The sequence below is a fragment of the Bos mutus genome, chromosome 26 (assembly GCF_027580195.1).
Source record: "Bos mutus isolate GX-2022 chromosome 26, NWIPB_WYAK_1.1, whole genome shotgun sequence".
Taxonomy (NCBI): Eukaryota; Metazoa; Chordata; class Mammalia; order Artiodactyla; family Bovidae; genus Bos; species Bos mutus.
In genome coordinates this window covers 42,546,734-42,565,142 of record NC_091642.1, presented here as the reverse complement: position 1 = coordinate 42,565,142, position 18,409 = coordinate 42,546,734, and the positions used below count along the sequence as shown (strand labels likewise).

At 42.5% G+C, this 18,409-nt stretch overlaps 1 protein-coding gene across 36 annotated transcripts in view; it reads right to left on the bottom strand.

Moving 5' to 3' along the window:
• Nucleotides 1-18,409, bottom strand: part of SGMS1 (sphingomyelin synthase 1) — a 323,691-nt gene that overhangs the window by 32,196 nt on the left and 273,086 nt on the right. For all 36 annotated transcript variants that reach the window (XM_070363738.1, XM_070363729.1, XM_070363734.1 and 33 more), the window contains one exon: nt 8,476-9,327. In XM_070363738.1, the coding sequence (XP_070219839.1) occupies nt 8,476-9,098 (623 nt within the window). In that variant the 5' untranslated portion in view covers nt 9,099-9,327. The remainder of the gene's footprint in view (nt 1-8,475; nt 9,328-18,409) is intronic.

The window sequence follows — 18,409 nt, the reverse complement described above, 5'->3', positions numbered from 1 at the left end:
GTCCCTACATGTGAGGAGGGTTAACCATGAGGATATCTGTGGGAGAAGATTCTCTTTTTCTTTTTTTAAAAATTAATTGATTCATTTTCACTGGAGGGTAGTTGCTTTACAATGTGGTACTGGTTTCTGCCACACATCAACATGAATCGGCCACAGGTATACATTTGTCCAGCCCCCCATCCTGAGCCCCCACCCCCAGCCCCGCAGCGCCTTCTTCGGAAGGAGATTCTAAACAGAGGTCAGTACGTGAGGGCACTGGAGACTGGCAGGAGGGTCAGGGGGAAGCAGGACATGATGACCTGCAGTCCGGGAGGACCTCCTTGGTCACCATAAGCACCTCCACCCTAAACGCTGTAATGAGATGAGGAAGGGTCACACACACCCACTCACTTGTGAAGTTACACGTTCTGTCTGCGGAGCTGACACACGACGTAAGGGGAGCAAGAATGGAAGCAGACTGGGAGGAGCTCCTGTAACCACCCAGGCAAGAGACGGCACCAGTGACTGCAGGGCAGCGACTTGGTGAGAAGTGGGGGGATGAAGACCAGACGTGGTGACCGAGACGTCTGGCCTGAGAGTCGGGGAAGACAGACACGCTGTTCCCAAGTGGTGCGAGGGGGAAAGAAGAAGCCTGCAGATACAGGAGATGCGAGAGATGTGGGTTCAATCCCTGAGTCAGGAAGACTCCCTGGGGGAGGAAATGGTTACCCACTCCAGTATTCTTGCCAGGAAATCCAGTGAACAGAGGAGGCTGGTGGGCTACAGTCCGTGGAGCTGCAGAGTCGGACAGCACTGACCGACGGAGGGTAAGATGGGAACGGGGGCGGGGCAGGCACAGGAACCAGGAGGGCACCAAGGACTCGTTAAGTGCTCCATACATATATCTCACTCCATCGGCACAACGACGCTGAGACGGGCACTACTTTTATTGTTCCCATTCTGTAGATGAGGAAACAATGCTACTACAAGTAGTTAAGTAACCTGACCAAACTCACCTCAAGTCAATAGGTGCCTGTAGATTATCTTAAACTAAGATTTACAGTATAACTGATGCTTAACTGCCACTGCCCTGATACAAACAGGCTGGGAGGGACAGATGCAATGACTTCTAAATAAGATCATGAATACTTAGACAGACATCCATGACGATTTTTTAAGAGAAAGGGACAGAGATGATCCTGAGGCACATTGTAAAATACAAGGCAAATATGGTACTAAAAATACACACATATACAGATTACACCTATATGAGCATACAGGAAAATATTAAGCCAAATATGAAACCAGATGTTAGCATTATTTATCTTAGGCACCATCAGTAAATTTTTCTTTTTTATTTTTACCTTCTAATCTGCCTATAAGCGAGGTACATTAGTTTCTTTAGTGTCATAAATAAAAACTAACTTATGAAAACTGTAATTTATTGCACCTCTGTATTTTTTTTTCTTTCTCTCCCTTTTATCCTCTCAGTTTAAAAAGCCACTTAGAATATTTATGCTCATTTAAAACCTAAATTGCTGGGATTACTGAATTTAGTTTCCTGACAATTCCTAGAGTTCAGGCTAATATTTAGGTCTTGAGACTGACACTGATAAAGGTGAGAGCAGGTAAGACCATCTGTTCGCTACTGTGAGGATGAGAAGTAAGCCTGGCAGCAAATCCATCACTGAGGGCTCAGAGTGGCTGTTCTTCCCCATTCCCAGGGAGCTGGAGCAGAAGCCGGCAAACACCTAGGAGGTCCAGATTACACGGGAGGATAATGAGACAGGAAAGGTCCCCAGAATGAAAGCAGGATCTCAGCCCAGGCTCTGCAGCCCAGACGGACAATGGGGTCAGACTCAAGGGGCGAAAACGAGCTCGAGACAGCAAGGAGACATCAAGGAGAAGAAGAACCTATCTGCAAGGCAGCAACGGCGATGCGGATAGACAGGAGAGACTTGTGGACGCAGCAGGGGAAGCAGAGGGTGTGACAAACTGAGACAGCAGCATGGAAACATACACGTTACCAAGGGGAAAACAGACAGCCAGTGGGAATTTGCCGTGTGATGCAGGGAGCTCAACCTGGGGCTCTGTGACAACCTAGAGGGCTGGTGTGGGGTGGGAGGTGGCAGGGAGGTTCAAGGGGGACGGGACATACGTATACCTACGGCTGATTCGCGTGCATGTATGGGAGAAACCAACGCAATACTGTAAAGCAAATTATCCTCCAATTAAAACTGAATAAAATAAAAGAACAAGGTTGGGCACTCCTGACTGGTGGTCTGCAGTGGAAAAGCGTTACTGCACTTGGTGGCACCGGGGGTTTCCGAGACCCGTGGTGAACAGGGACCACACCATACCCGGCAGGTCAGAGGACAGCAGTCAGCTGGGACAGAACTCAGTACACTTCCACGAACGACGGTGGAACAGCAAGACAGGCTGGCCTGCGGGTGTGGCAGGTCCAATCCTGGGGCACGTAGGAATGTCTCCTGGTGTGTATGCATTGCATAAACCTTATTATTCAAAGCAGGACTTACCTGTTTTCATTCTTCTACCGGTCCTCTGCTTGTCTGATCAATGGTACTACATCTGCTAAGAAAATACACTTCCCCAGGACATTTCCGTGGGCTTACACTGAAAAACTTTCAATTTTCTAAATATTCAGTGTGGGATTTTGGGGAAGTCAACATATTTTCTGTGTCTCAGTTATCTTCACAGAGACAAGAGAATAGTACTGCTCGTCTTAAGAGCTGACTGGATCAAATAACTCAACACATGTAAGAAAAAAAAATTCCTGTTACTCAAATGTCTGGAATGTGCCACGTGAACAGGGTGATAATGATTTTCGACAACATGGATGAAAAGGAACAGAAGAATACAGACTCTGAGTTAAGTATATAACAGATACAGGTACATGTGTAGAGAGAGAAGCAAGGGAGGGGAATGATGACTTCTGAGCTCTTATCTTGCTTTATGGCTGGAGAGGAATATGCTGGTTTATCAGTCGATTACATAAGGCACTAGGTGACACTACAGCTGCAACAGCAGAAGGGAATTTTTGTTCTCATGACTTTTGTACTTTAGGATAGTGTGGGACAACCCACACTTCAAAAACTTGAGATGTTACCGTGAGAACACACAAAAACTCCCAGAAGATAACTATGTAGCTTTGTTTCTATGAGGCTTTGTTTGCTCAGTGCGACATCTCTAGCACTAGTCTTCAATAATCCTTGATAAATTGCTAAAGGTAAAGACGCCCTGAAGTTCCATTTAGAGACCAGCCTAGTGGCCCACAGGGCACCGTTGATTTCTAATAAAGTGAAATGGCTTTTTAAGAAAAAAGGCCCTTCTGGAACTTGAAGAATAAACATTATTGGAGGGAATCCTTCACATTAAATGCTCTACATCAACAGCTTTTAAGGACTTTACTTAATCACAATCATCAAAGACTTGAAAACAAAATTTTAAAAATGTTGACAATAACTGTGGTCATAAACTACTTTGAGGATTAGAAGATGAAAGAGATAAGTACTTTAAACCAATCAACTTAGTGTGAAAAGAGACACTGATGGAATTAAACAGGGGTGAAATGAAAGATACATGCTGATGGAGAATCTTCTCTACTGAATAAAACACAAAACAAACAACAACATTAAATTAGCATCTGAGAGCAGCAGCTGCCAATCAGCACAAGGATCATGTCCTTGGAAATTAGATTCATCCACAGGAGAGAGGCAAACACCGCAGACACCCTCCTAACAAATAAGGCCTCCAAACCCAGGGCATGTTATCAAAGGATAAAATACAAAGTCTTTTCCGAAGCGGTCTCTGAACATAAAAAACACACTGCTGCCAAACACCTAAAAACTCTCAGACTGTAATCCTGGGAAGCCACGCTGGAAACCTGTACTTGTTCCTTCCTGCGGGATCAATGAAGCCCCGACAAACAGTTCTGAATAGAGACATCAAGTCTTAATGCAGGATCGGCCAACACCATTCCCTTCTCTAGTTCCTTCCCTTCTGGCCTGAGATCAATTTCCAAAGAACCTACGTGGTGACCGTTCTCTCCACAATGTTGCACAACGGTTTATGCCAGATTATGCTACCCCATGCCCCAAATGCTCAACCACGAAGTTCTTCCAACTCCACCTCACGTCCCAAGTATCCTGCGGCTCCTTTTCTTTTTTCTTTCTTCAAATCTTTTCACCACCAGTGGACCAATGCATCCTGCAACGTTTAATTCATCTTTATACCATCCACTCCCACCCCCCAAACGACTACTATTCACTGTAGGCAAATGTGTGTGCTCAGTTGCTCAGTCAGGTCTGACCGGCCCTTTGACAGCCCGTGGACTGTAGCCCACCAGGCTCCTCTGTCCATGGGATTCTCCAGGCAAGAATACTGGAGTGGGGTGCCACTTCCTCCTCCAGGGGATCTTCCCGACCCAGGACTGAACCGCCGTCTTTGTCTCTTTGTCTCCTGTGTTAGCAGGTGGATTCTTTACCGCTGCACCACCTGGGAAGCCCTGCAGGCAAATATCTGATCCAAAAGCAGCCGTGACAGAAAACAAATATCAGAATATACACATCACCCGACTTTGCTCTGAAATAAAATATATTCCAGCAAAGCTGTGAGAGCTCCCAAATAAGTGAATTCAATCTCAGTCTTCGATTCATTCCTCATTAAACTTCATATAAAATTCAGAGATTCAGAGACAGACCCAAAAACCTTATGTGAGTCTCTGTAATGCAAGCCAGCCCTGTGGCTATAAATGATAAGGCACTCTAAATGTAACAGAAGCCATGGCTTCTAGAAAGAGTTCGTCCCTTCCCACCATCCCAGTACCAAATGTATTCATTGGCGAAACATGAGTCTATCTCATGGTCATCTCCCAACTGGACCATTTGTAATAGCATCCTAACCCATCCCCTGCTTCCAGTCTCGTTGACCTGTTCTCTTCACTGCAGCCAGAGTGCTCCTTTTAAAATACACATCTGTCTACATCATTCTTCCCTAATGACTTATCACCACACCTGGAACAAAAATCCTGCCTCTTTTTTCCATGACCCATATGCCATCCACACCTCCCTGACTCTGTGTGGCCATTTTCTCCCAGTTTGCTTGGCCTGTGGCTTTTCCCCAGGTAAACCTCAGAGACTCTGCCTTTGCTGTGTCTCCTACCGGGACTCCTGCCCCAAACACCAACTGGTATCCCCCTCATTGATTCAGGTGTCTATTCAATGGTCACCTCATTAGAGGCCTTTTCTAAACACTTCATCTAAAATACCACCCCCTCCCTACTGTCTCCAAAACTCTCTAACATTTTAGACTGCTTTATTTTTCTCCATTTCTCTTACCCACCTGGTAGTATATATTCATTTGTTCACAAACTGTTTCACCCTGGTGAGAATACAAGCTCCGTGTGAGCATCAAGGGGCCTCTGAGCACTGCAGCAGCCTCGCATACAGGAGGGTCTCAGTGAATGAACTTTAAACAAGCACTTTCTATGTGCCAGACTCTATATGAGGCAGTGGGATACCAAGATAAATGACAAATAGGATCTGGTCTTTTCCCTTGGGGAACGTAAAGTCCAGCAGTAAAGGAGACACACACACACACACAAAGAACAGAACGGAATGTGACATGAGCTTGGAGGGTTCAAGGGAAACCACTGAGCAGAGCAGCTACAGATGAGGTCGAACAGCCTGGGGCCAGATATGAGGACCTTGAGCTTCAGGCTAGGGAACTGGGCCTCCGTCTGAGTACGCACTATACTCAGCAGGTAGGAATGAAAAGAGGTAATGAATCTGCGATTAGAATCGACAGAACTCAGTGACTATTTATACGAAAGGAACTGAGAAGTTCTAGGTTTCTAGGAAATGCCACTGCCTACAAAAAAGGAAGAAGTTGAAAGAAAAAGATGATAAATCTGGTTTTAGAAAAGCTGAGTTTGAGTGGAGGCTAGGGAGAGGGGTCAAGTGTCAGAAGAGTTGAGCACAGAAAAAATGAGAGGGTTACTGCTTTTAAACAGAATATTCCATAACCAGAAGGATCCATTTTCCCAACATGATGAATAAGACTGCTACACTGTCAGAGCCAAATAACTGGAATAAGGGTGTCTCTCTGCACTAGGAAACAGTTCAGCCCTCATGAGGGCCAGGGAAAGGGGGCTCATTAATAGCCGCTGCTTGCTGTGTCCACCTGCATCTTTCTTCCTGCCCTTCCCAGGTCTGGTGTGCCACACACACTCCAGAGAGGTCTCAAGGAGGGAGATGGCAAGCTAGGGATGTGCCCCAGTAGTAGGACAGGGGGGCGGATGCTGAAGACTCGCATGAAAATGACTGGGTTATCCTGCCAACGCGGACACCAGAGAGAGGACTTTAAAGAATCTTTAAAGTTGGACATATTCTGAACTACAAATGCTCTGCAGCTAATAACACTCAAATGTAACTGGCTCATTCAGTGATTTTGTAATCAAATAAAACAGTGGTACAGAGCAACAGAAATCATCTAGACTGAGAGGTCTTTACTGAATCTGTGAGAAAAACAAGGCTCCTGAGATTTGGAGATTCAACCACTCTATCAGCATGCTAGCACACGGCTGGGGCTGGGGCCAGGGCTGCCTGTGTCCCAGCCTTGGGTTAATTTCGCCCCAGGCATGAATTAAGTGATTTATGGCTGTAGAACAATTTAAACGTGCAAATGACTATAGTATTAGCAACAAATACCAGTAAAAGACAAAATTAGAAAGCCTCAAGAGAAACAGATTAGAGGAAAAGTCCCTGCTGAGAGAAATACCAACAGTAATATACTTTAAAGAAATTATCCCTGTGGTTAGGACATTTCTTAGAACAAGAATAAAATTATTCAAAACTCACATTTCTGTGAAAGGTTTTGATGTGTACATACTAGTACATAAATGTTCTTTTCTGGGCAGTAAATTATTAGCTGGCATGTAAGAATTTTGATAAAAATCAGAAAACAAACTCATATAAACAAAACAACAAAAATCAGGAAACCCCAGGAAGCCTAATTTAGAGTTGACCTTGCCTTTGTTAAGGGAAAATATATAGACATTTTTTTTTCCCCCTCTAATGAGCTTCTAGGGGAAAAATTTTGAAAGTCAAAAGCAGAACTGAAGTCTGACAGAAGAATATAATTAGTAAATTTTTAGCATCTCACACTTCTACGGCCTATTCTTACCTATTCAGCCTCCTAAAACTAAAGCGAACAAGAAACAGTCTTTCTTCCACAAACTCAAAGGCATCCCAGACTGTTGCTCCTGTATCAAATTTACCTTAAACTCTTCTTTTTCAGTGGTTCAGTCATGTCCAACTCTGTGTGACCCCATGGACTGTGGCACACCAGGCTTCCCTGCTTCAACTCTGGGATAGCCAAACCAGCCCCCAGATAAAAACTGGCTACTTGAATAGCTTCCTACATACAACATAAAGATAGTCCTTTACTGGCAAAGACTCGGGAGTTGCTTTTATTTCCACTTGTAGATATCTAACATATAAGGGAAGAAAACACAGACTTTATAAAACATACAAGAAAAAACTCATCATTTCCATTAAAGTTCAACATAAATTCTCAGTCTGCATTTTGTTTTCTTTACTTAAGATGATTTCCTTAATATTCAACCACACTGTGGGTCATGCAACAGAGTCTACCAGAGAGACACTCATTCCTTAGCAAACCAATTTCCAACTCCCATGCGTGGAAGCCATAAAGATGTTCTGCTAATGGAAAAATCAGACACCCGTGATGAGGGCAAAGCATGTGTTCAGTTTGCTATATGCAACTCAGGCAAATAACTTTGCTGCATTGAGTTTAGAGCCTGGGACATGAAAGCCACTTTGGATTTACCTGAAACTAAAAGGAGATGCCTACTGAAAATCCTGAGAAACCAGAATGAAATACTGCTCTAAATGCCACACATTCTAAAGAAAGGTGGAAAGCCATGCAGGTTCATCCACATCCCACCTAAACTGGGTATCACTCTCCACTAGCTCAAGTCACTCTGGACCCGCTGTTCTGAATTCTCTGTGTGAAGCATCTTCAGATACATATCACAATGGTTCAGATATCTGATTCTGTGTGGAAAAAGCTATAGCGTCATTCATAGCCCACAGGCCAACTGTCAACCACTGATTTGATGGGTTACACACACCAAGACTGGATAGTTTTCTGTGGTTTAATAGCCTGTACTCTCTGAAAATGTCTGAGGGTTTTCCTTCCTGTGATGTGAAAACATAAAAAACCTCATCTCTAACAATCCTGTTCATCACTGTATGAATCTGGTATAAAACACAGCACTTCCTTAAAGCTGCCAGAGCTCTGGTTGGTTCAACAGACTACGTGGTTAAAAAACAAAAAAGAAAGAATGTGCTTTGATTCCTACTGCTTGATCAATTTCATTTCCCAGTAATGAATATTAAACATCAGTCGTGCCACCTCCCAATCCCTGAAACTGCAGACTTGTGCTTTACTTACTTGTACTTTAAGAGCAGCCACTGAATTAACCAGAGTCCCACAAGGATCATGCCATTAATTTCACAAATAGAAAAGGCCCACTGCACCCGGTTAAAATGGTCAAAAAACGTGTCCGGTAGTGGAGGCTGCACCTCCTTGGGAGGTACTCGTTCATGGACGACCGAGATCATCACTGTGGTGAGAACAAAGCAGGAAAGTGCATAAAGAAAGGCCAGGAAAGTCTTGCCCCACTCCATGGGGTACTGGGAGCGCTCCGGTTCTGGCATGGGGATCTTGATCATTTCCTTCCTATACCCATTGGGCATCCCGTTGGGTTTGACCTTGATGCTGAAGCTGCCGTTAGGGGAGGGGCTGCCGGTGCCAATGCTGAGGTGCCCGTTGGCGTGGCCGTTCTTGTGTGCTTCCAAGTGGTGCTCCATCTTCAGGGTCTCTATCATGTGCAAGAGCCGCTGCCCGTTGTCAGAGGTGACCAGGCACAGCGGGGGTTTTGTGAAATCCTCCTGGGTGAGGTTGATCAAGTCCCGGCCTGTGAAATGTTCCAGAGGCTCACAGTATTCTGGCATAGCATTCTCCTGCAGCCAGTCTGCCACCTTCTCGGGTGACCAGTAGACCACTTCCTTCATTGTGCTGGCAGACAGTGTGAGGCCCCCTGCTTGCTCCCGGCGGGTCAGCAGTCACCGTTCCGACAGGGCAGGACACTGTCCCTCCACGCTGCGTTCATCCTGTCAGGCCTCATAACAGAGCTGTGTGGCGAGATGGTCAGGGCAGGTTTTAAACACCTCATGTAAGCTGTCCAGGGTTCTTGAGTGCCTGAGCATTAATTCACCTCATTTCTGAAGAACATTCTTCCTTCTGCGGAGGCAAGAGAAACAAGTCAAGCTACTGGGACTTTCAAATTAATCCCTCAAGATTCATAACCTTAACATGCATAAGGAAAATGGAAAACCAGTTATTGGTGGAGTCCATAGTTTTCAAACATATATTTGTTTTAAGGAACCAATGACTCCCTGGTTAGTATTCCCCAAAAGAGGCATTAAATTGGACCTGAGATGGATCAAGTCAAAGACAGTGGTAAATTTGCTGAGAAACAATTCAACAGTGCTTTGAACATTGCTCAGCACTGATCAGGGATTATTTTTGTGCTTATTACGTGGTTCCTGAGATCAGCTGAAAGACTGCAGCAAATCTGCTTAATCTACCACTCTAGATTAGTGTAGATTGGTGAAGAAATGTTCTAAATGTACAGAGCACACTTAACAGACATCATAAAAGAGAATCATAGAAGTGAGAGCTTCAGGATCATCAGGTCCAAAAATTTTATACTCTTCCACAAAAAATCAGTGAGTTCCTCTTTGCAAATGTGCTTGGACCCCAAATCTATAAAAGAGTTATAAGAGTGTAAGCTTGAGTGAAAACAGATGGGAGTAAAGAGCCAGGGTCCTCTCTGCTCTGATGACATCTCTACCCCTAGCCCGCAGGAAACTGTGTAGAAAACCATAGCTTCCAAACCAGTGATCTGATCCTCACTTATCCACAAGGAAATGAGTTCCAGGAAGGTCAATGAACCTGCCTACAGTCAAGCAGCAGCTTGTATAAAAGAGCTACAAGTTTCCAAGTCCTGGTTCAGTGTGTTTATTAAAATACTTTATCAGTGATGTGGCAATAACCAAAATGCACATCTGTAGGGAGATTAAAAATTATATATATAGAGTATAAAAATGTATATATGTTGTACATACATATATTTAACCACAAGTATGGTTAATGAATATAACATTGCATAAAACAACGGAAAATAAAGACTGAAGTTCTTCTACTTGATGATGAGCTTGGGGGACATTTTCTAATTCTCTCTCACCTACTTATCTTTAGTAAATATATATTAATTTTGTAATAATCATTTAAAACTTTAAAAAAGCAAGAGAAGTTAAAAATAAAAGACTGAGCTCTATAACAAAGCATTATGGTTAATGAAATGTGGCCTTTGGCAAAAGGCAGACCATAGTTTGACTTTCAGCATCTCCATGCATACTATTTGAACTTCAGCTTACTAATCTGCAAAACTGCCACAATCAAATGTCTCCTTCACAGGGTTGTTGTCAGTACTTTAAAATCCGTATGTGAAAGTTGAGGATACACAATCCAGCACTGTTTCTGTTTTCTACAACTGAGTAGTACTCCACTGTGTGTGTACACAGGCACACACATCTTCTTTATCCATGGATCCATGGACAGACACTTAAGACTATTTCCAAATCTTGGGTATTATACATAATGCTGCAATGAACAAAGGGAATATACATATGTCTTTGTGAATTAGTGTTTTCGTTTTCTCCAGATAAATACCAGAAGTGAAATAGCTGGATCACATGGTAGTTCTCTTTTCAATTTTTGGGGGACCCTCCATACTGTTTTCCATAGTGACTGCGCCAATTTACATTCCCACCAACAGCATATACTGCCATCTGTGACAAGTCTGTCACAATATGTATGAACCTAGAGGTTATTAGGCTAAGTGAAATAAGTCAGACAGAGAAAGACAAATACTGTATGATATAACTGATCTGTGAAATCTAAAAAACCAATTAATAAACACAACAAATCTTACAGAGAAGAGACTGGTGGCTACCAGAGGGGAGAGGATTGGAGGTAAGTGAAATAGACAAAGGAGAAGTCAATTATACAGTGACAGATGATAACCAGACTTACTGTGGGGATCAATTTGTAGTATATACAAGTAACAAATCATGCTGCAAATATAAAACTAAAATGTTATATGCCAATATGCCTAAAAATAAAACGATATTTTCTTACTTTCTCAAATTTCCTATCATAACCAATAGCTACTGTTCAGTACAGCTCATGATGAAATGCACTGGCCAGTTGTGGATTAACTTCTTTTCTCAAAAGAACGTTGTGTTAACTGAAAACAACTTGCACAGATTTGTAGGTTTAAGAGCTAGAAATTAGGAATGACAATGTTCCCTAAGTATGCTTTGTGGAATAATAATCTGAGAAAATGCTCCATGTTTTAAAAATCCAAATGAGACTAGGAACTGCAGAGTAATCCTTCCAAGGGCTAGCAGTACACATTAGTATGTCAGAAGCGCTTGGAAATCCTCCAGTAAAGAAACTCTACTGGGATTTCTTAAACTGACCTCATCCGGGCTGTCCTGCTCTGAATCCTGTTTCCTCCCTAGTAACTGTGAGCTCCCAATGGACCCACTGGGAGGTCCAGGCACAAACAAGACCTGAACTCAGGCCTTCCGATTCCAAAGACCAAACTGTCTCTACCGAAGCCCTCAAACCCAGCTCTGGTATGAAAATGGACAGTATGTCTAACTCCCAACTTTCCAGACTAAATAACAACCAACCAAATGGTGGTAGAGCTTGACAGCTAGTCCAGGCTTTGGGAAAGAGTTCTCTTCTGAGAGCCCATAGAGCTTGGCACCTTCCTGACGTATCACCTCATGCTTAAGGGTCTGTCTAGACTGCCCCAGGGGACTCTGAGGGACCATGCAAGGGCTACAACCTTAAGCATCCACACGTCTCAACTTCAAAGGGGCCAAAAGGTGCTCAGTCAATGTTGTCTCAGTATCCAAGGAAATGTCCCTTATGACTAGCAACATGTAGATGGTTTAATGCAAAGTAAACCTACGGAAAATGCCACTGATACTCAAAACTACTTCCAAAAAATTTGAATGGTCAAGGAGAATAAGATGGGTATCCTCCAGAGAGAAATGAAAGTGAAATGAAACCAAAGTGAATCTCTGGCCACTTGAAAACCACTACAGAGGGGCTTCAATCGCCACTAACCCATCTCTGGCCACTTGAAAACCACTACAGAGGGGCTTCAATCGCCACTAACCCACCTAGAGCGACAAGAAGACATCTGCCAAACGGGAGTCCTAGCAGAAGGCCCCGTAGGAAAGGAAACGGGAGTCCTAGCAGAAGGCCCCGTAGGAAAGGAAACGGGAGTCCCAGCAGAAGGCCCCATGCAAAGGAAACAGGAGTCCTAGCAGAAGGCCCCGTAGCAAAGGAAACGGGAGTCCTAGCAGAAGGCCCCGTAGGAAAGGAAATGGGAGTCCTAGCAGAAGGCCCCGTAGGAAAGGAAATGGGAGTCCTAGCAGAAGGCCCCGTAGGAAAGGAAATGGGAGTCCTAGCAGAAGGCCCCGTAGGAAAGGAAACGGGAGTCCTAGCAGAAGGCCCCGTAGGAAAGGAAATCTCCTGGCATCAGACCCGGGCCTCTCCCCAGATACCCCTCAGCAATCAGGATAGAGCCAAGGGAATGCTCAACACCTCGAAGTGGCTATGAGAACTCTAAAGAAAAATTAGTGATTGAATGTTGAGGCTCAAATAAATGAACATGGGCTTTTCATATATACAAGTTCTTCATTTCTCCCCTTGCCCAGTACAGGAAGTCTACCAGGAGGGGAAAACCCCTCAGAACCACAGAGACCAGACCAAGGACAAGGTATTATTTCACTTCTCTTTGATGGGGAAACACAGTCAGATAATATCCTCCTCAGACACAATCTTCTTCAAAGCAGAAAAATATCAAATGGTAGGCGATAATACAGGGCCATGAGATCCCCACACACACCACACACACACATTCTGGCACTGTAAGCTTCTATCCAAATGAAAGAACACTAATCTTGCAAATAACAAGTCCATCAGGCAGTCTGAAATAACCAGTGGAATTCTTAAAGAAACAGCAAAATAAACCAATAGCGTCCATTAATTAACTGGAACAAAAAAACTCTTCACTCCTTAAGACAATCCCTGTGATCCGCCGCCCCTAACCTGGGAGTGCTCCATCTACTCCTCTTCAACAAGTCCACATTCTTCCCTTTGTCTGTAGGGTCCTCCGCAAAGCCTTCCCTGGTCACTCCTTCACAATCTTTCCCCACTCTCTGAATTTGTACACCTCTAATATCATTGCCACAAAATACAATTTAACCGTCTTGTGTGCAAGATGTGGTCAGAAGAGCTCCAGCTACCTCCTTTCTTGACAAAATCCTTTAACCTCTTCAAGCTCAGCTTCTGATGGGAAATGGCATTAACAACTAACTACCTTACCTGTCCCTCACATGGGTTGCTACTGCTTTCATTCCTTCTATCACGTAGAAGGAATGAAAGCTGTTAAATACTCCAAGAAATATGTCTTGTTCTTTTTGTAACATCCTGCTTTCTTTCTAATGCCCACCAGGGCCCATAGTGACATCTCATTACTATTAAATGAAGCAGCCACTCCCAAATGGCAATTTTAAAAGCCCAAATCATTGGGACACAGGAGTAAGCACATTTTTCCAAATTTCATGAGAAAACAAAGTTTCTTTTTCAAGCAAGATTTGAAGCTTGAAAATAAAGGCATACATGTAGCTTTCTTGAAGCTAATACTGAAATCACACGATAAGGAAAAAACTCATTTCTATGGAAGTAACCATTAGGCAGCTACTCAGTACTTTCCTGGAGAAGGCAATGGGGGCTGGGGTCACACAGAGCTGGACACGACTGAAGCGACTTAGCAGCAGCAGCAGCAGTACTTTCCAGCCTTTTGGCTAAGGCTAAGATTAAGTGTAGTATGGGTGCTTCCCAAGTGGTACAGTGGTAAAGAATCCACCTGCCAATGCAGGAAACACAAGAGATGCAGGTTCGATCCCTGGGTCAAGAAGATCCTCTGGAGTAGAAACTGGCAACCCGCTCCAGTATTCTTGCCTGAAAAATTCCATGGACATGGGAGCCTGGTGGGCTACAGTCCATAGAGTCGGACATGACTGAGCATGCATACAATGAGCACTTCAAAGGCCACAGCGAAAAGATGAGGACTTACTCAGAGACCCCAGAGCCTGGCTGTGGGAGGAGAAGTGAGACAGTGACTATCCCTTGGGCCTACACAGTCAATTTCTAGCATACTGTTGTGTCTGAGACTGGAAAGGCAAAGTGCTTTCTCATCTAGACCCAGAAGACCGCATGTAAGGCTGGACTCAGAAAACTACTATTACCACCATCATCCAGAGGTGCTACCCTGAACCCATTACTGGGAGAAAGCTAAGAAATAATGCAGAGCTCAAATCTTTAAATTTAGCTCTCAGAACTAGGAAGATGTAAAAGAAGAATAAAAGCTGCACATAAACTCTTTATTCCATAACACTACAGAATTTGAGTGTTACAGTTGATCAGTCGTGTCCAACTCTTTGTGACCGTGTGGACTGCAGCCCATCAGGCTCCTCTGTTCATGGAGTCCCCCATGTGTCCCCCATCCCGAACACGTCTCTTCCCATCCCATCCCTCTGGGTTGTCCCAGTGCACCAGCCTTTAGTGCCCTGCATTGAACTTGGACTGGTCGTCTATTTCACATATGGTAATAGTCTATTTCACATATGGTAATATACATGTTTCAATACCATTCTCTCAAATCATCCCACCCTCGCCTTCTCCCACAGAGTCCGAAAGTCTGTTCTTTCTATCCGTGTCTCTTTTTCTGTCCTGCATATAGGGTCATCATTACCATCTTTCTAAATTCCATATATATGTGTTAATATACTGTACTGGTGTTTTTCTTTCTGACTCGCTTCACTCTGCATAATAGGCTCCAGTTTCATCCACCTCATTAGAACTGATTCAAATGTATTCTTTTTAACAGCTGAGTAATATTCCATTGTGTATATGTACACATTTCTTATCCATTCGTCTGCCAATGGACATCTAGGTTGCTTACATGTCCTAGCTATTGTAAACAGTGCTGCGATGAATATCGGGACACATGTGTCTCTTTCAATTCTGGTTTTCTGAGTGTGTATGCCCAGCAGTGGGCTTGCTGGATCATATGGCAGTTCTATTTCCAGTTTTTCAAGGAATCTCCACACTGTTCTCCATAGTGGCTGTACTAGTTTGCACTCCCACCAAGTGTAAGAAGATTCCCTTTTCTCCACATTCCCTCTCCAGCATTTATTGTTTGTAGACTTTTTGATAGCAGCCATTCTGACTAGAGTGAGATGGTACCTCACTGTGGTTTTGATTTGCATCTCTGATAATGAGTGATGTTGAGCATCTTTTCATGTATTTGTTACCCATTTGTATGTCTTCTTTAGGAGACATGTCTGTTTAGTTCTTTGGCCCATTTTTTGATTGAGTCATTTATTTTTCTGGTATTGAGCTGCATGAGCTGCTTGTATATTTTTGAGATTAAGTCTTTGTCAGTTACTTCATTTGGTATTATTTTCTCCCATTCTGAAGGCTGTCTTTTCACCTTGCTTATAGTTTCCTTCGTTGTGCAAAAGCCTTTAAGTTTAATTAGGTCCCATTTGTTTATTTTTGCTTTTATTTCCATTACTCTGGGAGGTGGGTCATAGAGGATCTTGCTGTGATTTATGTCAGAGAGGGTTTTGCCTGTTTTCCTCTAGGAGTTTTATAGTTTCTTGTCTTACATTTAGATCTTTAATCCATTTTGAGTTTATTTTTGTGTATGGTGTTAGAAAGTGTTCTAGTTTCATTCTTTTACAGGTGGTTGACCAGTCTTCCCAGCACCACTTGTTAAGGAGATTGTCTTTTCTCCATTGTTTATTTTTGCCTCCTTTGTCAAAGATAAGGTGTCCACAGGTGTGTGGATTTATCTGTGGGCTTTTTATTTTGTTATGTTGATCTATATTTCTGTCTTTGTGCCGGTACCATACTGTCATGATGACTGTAGATTTGTAGTATAGTCTGAAGTCAGGCAGGTTGATTCCTCCAGTTTCATTCTTCTTTCTCAAAACTGCTTTGGCTATTCAAGGTTTTCGTGTATTTCCATACAAATTGTGAAATTATTTGTTCTAGTTCTGTGAAAAATACCATTGATAGCTTGATAGGGACTGCATTGAATCTATAGATTGCTTTGGGTAGTATACTCATTTTCACTATATTGAGTCTTCCAATCCATGAACATGGTATACTTCTCCATCTATTTGTGTCATTTTTTATTTCTTTTATCAGTGTTTTACAGTTTTCTATATATAGGTCTTCTGTTTCTTTAGGTAGATTTATTCATAAGTATTTTATTCTTTTCATAGAAATGGTGAATGGGATTATTTCCTTAATTTCTCTTTCTGTTTTCTCACTGTTAATGTATAGGAATTCAAGGGATGTGAGAAAATAAATAAAATAGACAAACCATTAGCCAGACTCATCAAGAAAAAAGGGAGATGAATCAAATCAACAAAATTAGAAATGAAAATGGAGATTCACAACAGACAACACAGAAATACAAACGATCATAAGAGACTACTATTAGCAACTATATGCCAATAAACTGGACAACTTGGAAAAAATGGATGAATTCTCAGAAAAGTATAACCTTCAAAAACTGAACCAGGAAGAAACAGAAAACAGACCCATCACAAGCACAGAAATTGAAACCGCAATCAAAAATCTTCCAACAAACAAAAGCCCAAGACCAGATGGCTTCATAGGTGAATTCTACCAAAAATTTAGAGAAGAGCTAACACCTATCCTACTTAAACTCTTCCAGAAAATTGCAGAGGAAGGTAAACTCCCAAACTCATTCTATGAGGCCACCATCACCCTAATACCAAAATCAGACAAAGATGCCACACAAAAAAGAGAAAACTACAGGCCAATATCACTGATGAACATAGATGCAAAAATCCTTAACAAAATTCTAGCAAACAGAATCCAATAACATATTAAAAAGATCATACATCATCACCAAGTGGGGTTTATCCCAGGGATGCAAGGATTCTTCAATATTTGGAAATCAATCAATGTGATACATCACATTAACAAATTGAAAGATAAAAACCATATGTGTATCTCAATAGATGCAGAGAAAGCCTTTGACAAAATTCAACACCCATTTATGATAAAAACCCTCCAGAAAGCAGGCACAGAAGTAACATACCTCAACATAATAAAAGCCATATATGATAAACCCACAGCAAACATTATCTTCAATGGCGAAAAATTGAAAGCATTTCCCCTAAAGTCAGAAACAAGACAAGGGTGCCCACTCTCACCACTACTATTCAACAGAGTTTTGGAAGATTCAGCTACAGCAAACAGAGATGAAAAAGAAGTAAAAGGAATCCAGATTTGAAAAGAAGAAGTAAAACTCTCACTGTTTGCAGATGACATGATTCTCTACATAGAAAACCCTAAAGACAGCCAGAAAATAACTAGAGCTAATCAACAAATATAGTAAAGTTGCAGTATATAAAATTAATACAAAGAACTGAATTTTTATGAGTTGTTAAAGGCACAATGGACCCAAGATTGAACAAATATAGCTGGCCATGTCAGGGAAGAAACTACAGGGAAGTTTCAGAAGTTTCTAAATGCTGATAACGGCAAAAGAAAGTAGGAAACAAGGCATGCATAACTGCAAAGTAAACTTTTGGCTCCATGTATCAAATCTCTAAAAGCAAAAGCAACCTGGGGTATACATGTGGTTCTACTCCACTGGCTTACAGAATCAACTTAATACAAGATCAAAATTTGGTGAGCATGTAATATTTAGCTCAGATTTTATAACATGAAACTACCTGTGGAAATCTGCTAAAGAGAAACACAAAGTATTGATGTCATTTTATTAAGAAATACATGAACTGCCTTTTTGTAAACACTTCTAGTCCAGATAAAGGTCTTTACATCTACTAGAACTTTCCATAAAAGTCAATAGTAACCTAATGGAGCACCGAAGAATTGATGCTTTTGAACTGTGGTGTTGGAGAAGACTCTTGAGAGTCCCTTGGACTGCAAGGAGATCCAACCAGTCCATTCTGAAGGAGATCAGCCCTGGGATTTCTTTGGAAGGAATGATGCTAAAGCTGAAACTCCAGTACTTTGGCCACCTCATGCCAAGAGTTGACTCACTGGAAAAGACTCTGATGCTGGGAGGGATTGGGGGCAGGAGGAGAAGGGGACGACAGAGGAT